A 10,897-nucleotide genomic window follows, 5' to 3' on the forward strand; every position below is an offset into this window, starting at 1 on the left:
AGGTAAGCCAATTTACCAGCCCACTTTTCACAGAGATGTTTTCAAACAAGGCAATTTACTTGGGGTGGAGGGAAGCAGATTGTTTGCCTAAAATAAAGAATGGAATGAAAATGGCAAAAGTCAGACACACTACCCAAATTTATTTATTTATTTATGTTTTGTTGTTGTTGTTGTTGTTGTTGTTTAAGAAAGGCTTTCTCTGTGTAACAGCTCTGGCTGTCTTGGAACTCACTATGTAGACCAGGCTGCCCTGGAAATCATAGAGCTCTGACTGCCTCTGCCTCCCAAGAGCTGGGATCAAGGGTGTGTGCCACCACATCCTTATGTTGCAAATTTGTAATTTATCCAAAATACAATTATTTTTTAAGTATTGTTTTTACTGAAAACACTGTCTTAGAAAACAATAGTCTGCAGGAAAAAAAAAAAAAGTGATGTCATTATGCAACACCCAAGAAATCTTTCCCAATGATACTTTACTGATTTAAAAAAAAAAAAAGAAAAGAAAGAAAAGAAATCATACTCTGGCAAGGAAAGTATATGGGAAATCTACTTTTTAAGACTGAATTCCAAGCACTGACCAAGATTTACTTGATAAAAGTGGCTGCTAAATCTTAATGAAATCTACAAAACAAGCCAGAAGAAGTTCTGGCATTCACAGATATGATGGTTCCCACATTCTCCTCGTACTGGGGCATGGAAACTCAAACTCAAACTCAAGGCCAGCCTGGCCTACATACTGGGTTCTAGCCTAGACTTTGCCACAAACAAAAAAGCATTTCTGGTATTCAACTGCACATTCATAAGGGTACATTTTTCTAAGGAGCATTTTTATAGCTTCTATCCTTCAAAACACACAAATAAGGGTCATAGAAATGACTCAGCAGGTAAAGATGCTTGCCTGCATGCCTGCTGACCTGAGGTCAACCCTAGAACCCACACGAAGGTGGAAGGAGGAAACCAATTCCACAAAGTTGTCTCTAATGCCCACTCACACATACATACACACTAAAAAAATTAATAAATAAAGACTAGAAACTCTTTACTGGGAAGTAATACACAATTTCCTATGTATTTAAAGTAACTAAGTTACTTATTTCCCCATCATTCAATTAAAGCAACAGAAAAACTGCTGAGTTGTTAAGGCTATCAAAACAGTGTAATTGCTTACATGTCCTAAATATACCACAAATAAAGATAAGCTAATCTTTTAATATATGATGGATTACTTACTATATTAGCATATAATATAAATATATTACATGTATTTATCTAATCATATACATATCTATTAATATATAAATTAAATAAATTTACTTTCTGTTTAGATGCTGCAGGTAACAATACATTAAATTTTTTTTAAAAACCTGTGATTTGGTACTGACATATGAGAACATGGTATAATGAAAATAAAAAGGCCTATTAAGATGTATATATGTAATACTGTACATATAATTTCTCTTTATTACCATATCATGTCAATCATGAATTGTCTCTTCTCACAGATATAAGTTAGTGATGTACACAACTCATGTGTTTCCTTACATCTATACAGAGACCACAAATAGTCAATACATATATATGTTCAACAATGCATATCTCTGAATACTGTGCTTTCCAAAACACATAGCTGATTGAACATTTAATCAACATTTTTATGAGACCTTTCTTTAGGAGTCCCTTAAGGGGTATGTGACATACAAAATGCAATTAGTATTAGAAGGAACACGGGGCTTACAGGAAGGAGACATTAATTAAGTACAGATCTTTTTATTTTTCATTATTTTATTTATTTATCTTATGTATGAATGCTCTATCTGTGTGTATGCCTGCATGCCAGAAAAGGCATCAGATTCTAGTATAGATGGTTCTGAGCCACCATGTAATTCTGGGAATTGAACTCAGGACCTCTGGAGATGCAGACAGTACTCTTATCTGCTGAGCCATTTCTCTAGGCCCTTAAGTACAGATCTTTTGTGAATAGGATTTGGCACATGACCATTCTAAGTCCATCCTCTCACCTCCAAGAAGACATTAACAGTAATTCTGAATTTCCTGTCTCAGAGAGCTACTGTAATGTGTGTGTGTGTGTGTGTGTGTGTGTGTGTGTGTGTGTGTCTGTGTGTGTGTTATGTGTGCGTGTGCACGGGTATGTAACAGGAAAAACTCTATATAAATGCTTAACAACATTTCTTTTTTTTTTTTTTTTTTCAAGATATGTAGAAAGGTTTTATTTGCAGGGGAGCAGGAATTTAATCAAACAAGCTAAATCCCATGTCATCATCTGACTCCTCAGACTCCTCCTTCTTCTCGTCTTTCTTCTCCTCTGCTGCAGGGGCAGAACCAGCAGCAGGAGCTGCAGAGCCAGGGGCAGCAGAAATAGCCACAGCCCCACCAGCAAGCACACTGGCAAGCTTGCCAACACCCTGAGCAATCACATCCTCAATGTTTTCTCCATTCAGCTCACTGATGGCCTTGTTTAGCCGGTCATCGTCCACCTCGATGCCCACGCTGTCTAGGATCTTCTTGATGTCTTTGGCGCTAGGAGAGGAGTTGCCCCCGAGGGTGGCCAGCAAGTAAGAGGCAACGTAATGCATGTCGGCAGCGGCGGACAGGCCTCACGCGTGCGACCTCGGTGGCGTCGGGCGGCAAAAGGCTTAACATTTCTTATATTCCCTTGACAAAGTTCTTAAATATCATCTGCTATGGCTTGACTCTGAAATGCTTTTTTTCACAGGCTCACATTCCAACACGTGGTCCTCAAACTATGGCACTATTTTGTATTATTCCTTCTGATGAAATGACGAATTAAAGCAGCTGAAACAAAACACTACAGTGCACAGCTCTGGCTTTAATACTGCTTCCATTTTTCCCCCTAAAACCTTACCCAGCAGCCTGAATATAAACCGTATTGAGTGGATGTTTGCTGAGCCATGAATGCTTTGCTAAACGATTTTGCTTTCTGATACATAAGGGGGTATTGTCTTTGGTTGACACCAAACAAAAGCCACATTTCAGCATTGTGTGGCAGAAATGCTCTAACGGTACAGTTTATCAACTCTATTCAAAATTGTTTTCTACATATCTGGCTATGCATTACAGTATATATAGATGTTTCTTATAAAATTGATCCTTTCACAACTGAAAAAAGTTTAATACTTTAAGAAGAATTGGGCAAAACATTAGAATCATAAATTAAAGTACACACTGAGTAAAATTTATAAATTGAATAAGTTCAGAATGCCAAGAATTATATAATTAAAAGAAAAACTTCGGCTATGGCTTTGGATCTCTAAGGATTATTTAAGAAAGAATTACTCAGAAAATAAAAACCACCACCAGGAGGAGGTGATCAAAAAGCTGGCCACTGAGTTCATGTCAGAGACAGCCCCTGTACCCCTTACTAGGGTACCCATTTGGAAACTGGGCAGCCAATGGGCTTCCCTTGAACAGGGGGTCTAGGTCCTTAGTTTGAGTATGGATCTCTGCAGGCCCCACTCGGCCCAGATATTTTGGAGTTCCTGTCCCCTCCAGGTCTTTCTATCACCCTCTTCCATAAGGATTCCAGCACTCTGCCCAAAGTTTGGCTACATGTCTCAGTATCTCCTTCAATACCCTGGTGGATACAGTCTTCCAGAAGTCCTTTGTGGAAGGTTCCTGTCCTCTTCCTTGTCTTCTCCTACTTCTGATGTCTATCCTGTTTGCTCTTCTGAGTGAGGATTAAGCATCTTCCCTAGGGTCCTCCTTGCTGTTTAGCTTCTTTAGGATTATAGATTTTAGTATGTTTATCCTATATTATAAGAATAATATCCACTTATAAGTGAGTGTATACCATATGTGTCTTTCTGCTTCTGGGTTATCTCACTCAGGATGATCTTTTCTAGTTCCCACCACTTGCCTGTAAATTTCATTTCCTTGTTTTTAATTGTTGGCTGAGTAGTATTCCATTGTGTAAATGTACCACAATTTCTGTTTCCATTCCTCCATTGAGGGACATCTAGAGAGGAAGATGATGCAGCCAGCCTTGATGAAACCTGATAGGCTAGGGTCAGATAAAAAGGGAGGAGGACTTCCCCTATGAGGGGACTACGGAAAGGGCATGGGGGAGAAGAGGGAGTGTGGGTAGAACTGGGAGGAGACAAGGGAGGGGGCTGCAGTGGGGATACAAAGTGAATAAATTGTAATAAATAAATATATAAATTAAATTAAAAAAAAAGAAAAGAAAAGCATATGTAAAATCCAAGGTTTCTTTCTTTAATCTATCAAAGAGAGTATTAGCAACTTTTGAATTTTAAAAATTTAACTTTGATTTAGCCAAGCAGTGGTGGCGCACACATTTAATCCCAGCACTCAGGAGGCTGAAGCAGGTGGATATCCGAGTTTGAGGGCAGCCTTGTCCACAAAGTGAGTTCCAGGACAACCAAGGCTACACAGAACCTTGTCATGAAAAACAAAACAAAGTAACAACAAACACTTTGATTTTTACCAATCCAAATTCTAGTTTTTCAACTAAAATTAGATCACCTTTAGCTATAAAAATTTTGAGAGGGATTTCACCACACTTTCTGTGCTTAGATGGCTGAAGTTCTAGAAAGGTGGGAAGCTTACACAGTTTCTGATCACCTTGTTTTCCAAAGGGAATGAGCATTATGCCATCCAGCAATTAGCTTATGGGAACATCGTGTTAGGAAATGCATATGAAACAACAGTTTGACATGCATGCACTGCTCATGGCTACATGAACACTGGCACCATTCATACCTGCATTCACCCAACAAACATTCACTAAGTTGCCTGCTGTCAGTCACTCCCCTTTGAGGAGTTCACCATCTATTAAAAAAAAAAAAATAGGGGAGACAGCTCAGCAGTTAATGTGTTTTCTGCCAAGCCTCATAACTTATGCTCAATAACCAGAACAGACAGGGTGGAAACTCTTGATAGACCTCCACTTGGGCCCCTACACTCAATAAATTAAATACATGAACACACATATACATAAAAAAGTTAATTAATTAATTAATTAATAGCCTTGTGATTAGATTAATTATAGCATAATATATTAAGTTATACAGTGAAACATAATATAAAAAGATAAATTCTTCTGCCTTACTCATTCTGAGACATATATCATCCACACTTTGTTAACTGAAGTGCAGGTCATGAACAAACAAAACTGATAACACATAGGAACTACTCAGAAATAATCTCAGATCCCACCTAACATTACTGAAACAGTATTTGTTTGCATATTTAAATTTTAAAAAGAACTGGTGATTTAAAACAACTAAAAAACAGTAAGTAGGTAAAAGTTATGCCAAAGAATCTATGCATCCAAAGATTTATTTTTACTTTTTATGTGGATGAGTGTTTGCTGCATGTATGCGGAGTCTGTATGAGTACAGGCAGAGACCAGAAGAGGGTGTGGATCCCCTGGAGCTGGACTTACAGACTGCTATTTATGGATGCTATGTACTGAATCCAGCCCTCTTCAAGAGTGGCAGGTGCTCTTAACTACGAAGCCATCTCTCAAACCCTTTAAAAAAGACTTTAAGCCCCTTTCTGAGCCCTTTATAGACTATATACATATTTTTAACAAGTTCAACTATTTAGTCTGACTTATTAGGAAGGAAACTGTACAATACTACTCACTATCCACAAAGAAAAAAGACAGGAAAAACTAGGGGGGGAAAGCGGTTTCCAAACAGGTATGGCAATGCTGGATTATTTAAAAATAACACTAATCTACTATATTAGCTAAAACAAAACAAAACAACAAAAGCCTAAATGCCTCATTGTGTAACACTAAGTTGATGTTCTTTTTGTAGTTTTGTTTGTTGAGACAGGGTCCTACAGTCCCACTTCAGGTGATGTCCTTAAAATGTGTCTTCTGCTCTAGATCATAAATTCCTTGAGGATGGAAACCTAAGTTTTTCCCTCTCCTCCCCCCTACTTCCCTCCTCTTTTCTCTCTTCCTCTTCCCTCCCCTTGCACTCCTTTCTTCCTCTCTCTCACTTTAGCTATTTCATGTGCTGTGGTTTCTGAGACAGGGTCTCATGCTGCGATCTAGGTAGGCTGCCCCAAAATTCACAGTGTAGCTAAGATCAACCTTAAACTTGCACCAATTCCCTTGTGTCAGTCCCCAGAGTGATTAATGCTGGGATTGGGACATGTCCAACCTATCTTTATTCTTATACACTTTTATTTGTAAAATGAATGACCCTTAGTCATTAAGATGAGTTTGGTGGTAACAAGCAAAATAGACTTTGGAGAACTTTACAAGTGACAAAGTTAAAATGAAAACATGACAGCTGAAAGAAAAACCATTCTGTAACAATCCCATAAAAGTGAGTTTTCGAATCCATGGCTCCCAATCCCAAAATCTTTCCTTACTCTACGGAAACTGGATAGGGGAAGAGTGGGACTAGACAGAAGAACGATGGAGGAGAATGGAGGGAGGCTAGATATCACAACAAACAGAGCTCCTTCATTCATGGAAATAAAACATGTAAAAGTGGGAACTCACACCAAATATACAGACTGTGCTGCACAGTTTCATGTTAACTTGATTCATGCTAAAGCCATCTGAGAGGTGAGATCATATGCCTTCATAAGATCTGGCTACAGGCAAGCCTGTAACACGTTTTCTTAATTAGTGATTAATGGGGGAGCTCAGCCCACTGTGGGTGGTGCCATTCCTGGGCTGGTAGTCCTAGCTCCATGGAAAAGAAGGCTGAGCAAGCCATGAGAGGCAAGCCAATAAGCAGCACCTCTCCATGCCCTCTCCATCAGCTTCTGCCTCTAAGTTCCTGCCCTGTGTGAGCTCCTGTCCTGATGACAAGGACAGGATGACAAGGATACGAACAAACAAACGAATGTGTAAGCCAAATAAACCCTTTCCTCCACAAATTGCTTTGGTAACGCTGTTTCATCATAACAATAGTAACCCTAAGACATTGACCTTGCAGGGCGCTGGTGGCACCTGCCTTTAATCCCAGCACTCAGGATGCAAAAGCAGGCAGATCTCTGTGAATTTTAGGCCAGCCTGGTCTACAGAGAGAGTTCCAGGCCAGCCAGGGCTACACAGAGAAATCTAGTGTTTAAAAACAAACAAACAAATAGAATAAAAAGACATAGACCTTAAAGGAACCTTTAAGAGAATAAATGCTAACACTAGCAACCATACAATAGAGTGATCTTGCCCCATAACTACCCACACATAAAAATCTCAATCTAAGAACTTTCTTACAATGTTTTAACCCAGAAAAATTCGTCCCCCAGTAGTCCTCAATCAGCTGACTAAAGGCAGTTTATAACACGATTCAATCTTCCCAAACTGTAAACTTCATGCTGTAACCAGCTGGGTCACTTTCTAGAACGTTCTGTATCACTGATTTTCAAAAGGTTTCCATGAGAGGTTAAAATCCTTTTACTGAACTGACAGTATAGCTCAGTGAAGGTACAGCACTTATTTACAATGTTACAAGGCCCTAGTTGGATTCCCCAGCCCTCAGAAAAGTTTCACTGATTTTCCAGACTTATCTTTGTCTTAAGTCAAGCAGTTTTAGTTATTAGTCTCCAAACAAACCCTTAGTTTTCTTGCCTATGTCTCTGCTTCTGTCTCTTGATGGCGCAACACTAGCCACTAGCCATGTGTGGCATTTAGTATTTGAAATGTGGCTACTAAAACAACTGAAATTCAGGATAAGTGTAAAGTGTACATGAGCTTTTTCATATGAATGAAAATTAAAAACTGAAACTGGGCATGGTCCTACATACCTTTAATCTTAGTACTTGGGAGACCGAGGCCAGTGGATCTCTATGAGTCCAGCCAAGGCTACATAGCAACTTCCAGGCCAGCTAGGGCTATACAGTGAGACCCTATCTCAAATAAATCAATTAAATGCTGTTTTTAAATAACATATTGGTCAAAAAACATATTGATATGGATTTATTTAATAAAGTTCTACCTGGGTTGTGTGTGTGTGTGTGTGTTTAGTAAAACATTTTTAATTGCTTCTGTAGTTCACCTTAAAACTGATTATTTTAAACAGTGTTAAGGTAAATCTTACTAATTCTTCAGAGTCTAACTCACACACCAATGCCCCCACAAAGCTTTTGGAATGCATGCAGAAGTGATTTCTGCCTCTTCTGAACTCCCTTAACACCTTTATTCACAATCTCAAAGAATGAAATTACCTTTATCTTGTTCCTCAGTCCCCCAAGTCCAATCAATATAAGATGCTTGAAAGAAACAAGATTTACGTCTTCCTCCTACACCTTGAAGAAATCATGCACTAAGATGCTGATGTTTGTGGAATGGAATATCTCGATTACTATATTACCTATCCATTTCTACTACTTCCATTTTCCTCAATTAGTAAAGGACATGTCCACCAATGCCTTGCATCGTGTTTAGGTAAACAGTGCCAGTCACTGACATACAAACAATGTGAACAACAACAACAACAAAAGTCATGAGAATTACACAATATACTTAGACCAACTGTAAGACACACACACCCACACAGAAACACACACATGCACGCATGCACGCACGCACGCACCCACACACTACTTCAAAAGTAGAGGTGTTCGCCAAAAGTTAATGACCTTGGGTGGGGAAAAAAAAGCCTACCAAAAAGGTATTGCCTGGGTTGGGGATGTATCACAGTTGGTAGAGCGCTTGTCCTAGAACACATGGAGCCCTGGGTTCAAGCTGGAGCACGATATAAACCAGGCAAGATCAAGTTCGCCTGTAACCCAGCACTCAAGAGGAGAAAGCCAGGGCATCACAAGCTCATTGTCATCCTCAGCCACACAGAGAGTTCGAGGCCAGCGTTGGACCACATGAGTCCTTTTACGAAATCAAGTAGTGCAAAGAAAAAAAATAACACTTGAGAAAGACAAATGCTGAAAACTGTTGGGAGACAAACAAAATTATTTCGAAAAAGAAACCTGAACTACGAGAGAGGAGTCCTGCTGGGTGTAGCTCACAACCTCTGTGCTGTCAAAGGTCGCGGTGATTATTTCTAAAGATCTTGTTTCACACGACCTGAGCTCTCCATCCAAGAACTTCCTCCTTAGAGCGCCCACTCCAAGTCCCTGGCTAGGGTCTCGACCAACTCAGGGTTGAAGCCACCCTCTCCGCTGGATCAAGCCGGAGGACCCCTGAGTCTACGGGATTCCGCCCCAGCCACAGAAGCCCCCGGGGAAGCGGGGAGCCGGAGGCGGAGGGGGCGGGGCAGGGGACTCGGAGGAGGACTGGTGCCCTGCTCCCCGCCCCGCCAGCCGGCACCTCGGGGACAGGCAGGATGGAGAACAGAGAGAGAGGGGGCCAGCGGGAATTCAACACGGGCTCGCACTCACCAGCTGTCCCCGCCCGACGTTGACAGTGGCAGAAGCTCTTCTCCTTCCGCCATTGCTGTTGACGTCCACGTCACTTTGCCGAAAAGTGGACCTGGCGCCGAGACTGTCTCTGAGACTCAGTGTCGTAAAAGGAGTTATGAAGTCTTGAGGCTGAGACTCACCAGAGCGAAAGAGGGAGGAGGCAAGGAACTGAAAGGATGCAACGTCACGGCGTCCCTGGGGCGAAAGGCGGAGCCCGCCGCTGGAGAGAGGCAGCAGTTTGTGGAAAACCACAAGCCCCAGGATGCTGAGGGGCTTGCAAAAGAGTAGGAGGGGCACAAGGTTTGAAGGCGGGGCCTCGGGTGGGCCGGCCCCGAGGAGTGGGCGGGGCTCTAGGGGAGTGGGCGTGGCGCGGCAGGAACTCTGGCTCCCAGGAGGCCCTGTGAAAGTGAGGTTTCCAGGCTTCCCTAGGTTCCTGTTTGGCGTGTCACTGTGAGGGCATTTCTTCATTGCTCATCTACCCATTCCAGGTTTCCCATATATTCACTTTGAGACCACGATGTTCATAGTGAACCCCATCTCCTCCAATGTTTTTGAAACCAACTCCTCACAACCTGAGTATGCTTTTGGTTGTCATTCTTGAATGAGTTTCCCTGATTCATTCTCCCTGGTGTTTGCCTCACTTGAAGTTGTTAATATCTAAGATGCTGAGCTAGCACACATTTCATTGGTAAGTCTTCTGACCTTTCTAATCTTGAATATTCTCTTAACATGTTGATGCTGTCGCTCCAAAATAAGAGTTGAACTATAGGCCATATAGTTCAGAGGTTTAAGGTGCCCACCACCACGCCTGACAACCGGAGTTTGAGCTGAGAAAGAGGGAACCAACTCCCTCAAGGTGTTCTCTGACCTACACACACACACACACACACACACACACACACACACATAACAAGTAATAAAAAAAATGAGAAAATAATTGAATAGAAACCAATATCAAAACCACAAGTTTTTTATAATCTAGCCTTAGAAGTTGGAGTCCCACTGTGTCATATTTATCTTCCACAATATCCTCTGCTTTACTGTGCAGGGAAAAACTACATGGGGTCTGGATGCCAAAGACAAGACTCCCCATGTTTGAGGCTCATTAAATTTTGCATGTTCGTCACTGTCCCTTCGAGTTCATTACTGAGTTCCCTGCTCATATCATCTCAGCCTTCTTTTTATGTTCTACCTCCTCCAAACTTGTAAAAGATTATTAGCAAGCCCTTTCCTCTGGCCATACAGAGCATTCTGTATTCTTTGTTGCTTGTTTTATTTTGTAAGATAGCATCTTGAATTCTTTAACTCTAAAAATGACAACCATTTATAGGTTCCTAGACTCTAGTAACACAAATTACAAAACTCAAAGTATAGATGTTACTCAACATTCTTGCTACATAACAAAATTTTTATTTTTGTTTGTGAAGATAGCATGAGAGAGTTTCAAGATTTTTAAACATTTCCAGGAATTTCCCTTTTTATCTAATAAGGACAAATGTTTTCACAGTTATTA

At 40.8% G+C, this 10,897-nt stretch overlaps 2 protein-coding genes across 4 annotated transcripts in view; both read right to left on the reverse strand.

Annotated features, from left to right (window-relative positions):
- Positions 1-9,554, reverse strand: part of Tbc1d23 (TBC1 domain family member 23) — a 54,371-nt gene extending 44,817 nt beyond the window's left edge. The window contains exon 1 of one of the 3 annotated variants that reach the window (XM_055594183.1): positions 9,364-9,554. In XM_055594183.1, the coding sequence (XP_055450158.1) occupies positions 9,364-9,416 (53 nt within the window). In that variant the 5' untranslated portion in view covers positions 9,417-9,554. The remainder of the gene's footprint in view (positions 1-9,363) is intronic. The other 2 variants (XM_055594191.1, XM_055594200.1) reach the window with 2 other exon arrangements.
- On the reverse strand, positions 2,201-2,637 carry LOC129666888 (60S acidic ribosomal protein P2-like). Its single transcript, XM_055594237.1, has one exon. It carries the CDS (start codon positions 2,592-2,594, stop codon positions 2,250-2,252), a length of 345 nt encoding a protein of 114 aa, XP_055450212.1. The 5' UTR covers positions 2,595-2,637; the 3' UTR covers positions 2,201-2,249.
- Positions 9,555-10,897: the final 1,343 nt, after the last annotated feature.

This window comes from Psammomys obesus, unplaced genomic scaffold, assembly GCF_907164565.1.
Source record: "Psammomys obesus unplaced genomic scaffold, mPsaObe1.curated_primary_1811, whole genome shotgun sequence".
NCBI lineage: Eukaryota > Metazoa > Chordata > Mammalia > Rodentia > Muridae > Psammomys > Psammomys obesus.

Coding starts and splice junctions, on each gene's coding strand:
- LOC129666888 (XM_055594237.1), bottom strand. CDS start 2,594: ATGCATTACGTTGCCTCTTACTTGCTGGCCACCCTCGGGGGCAACTCC.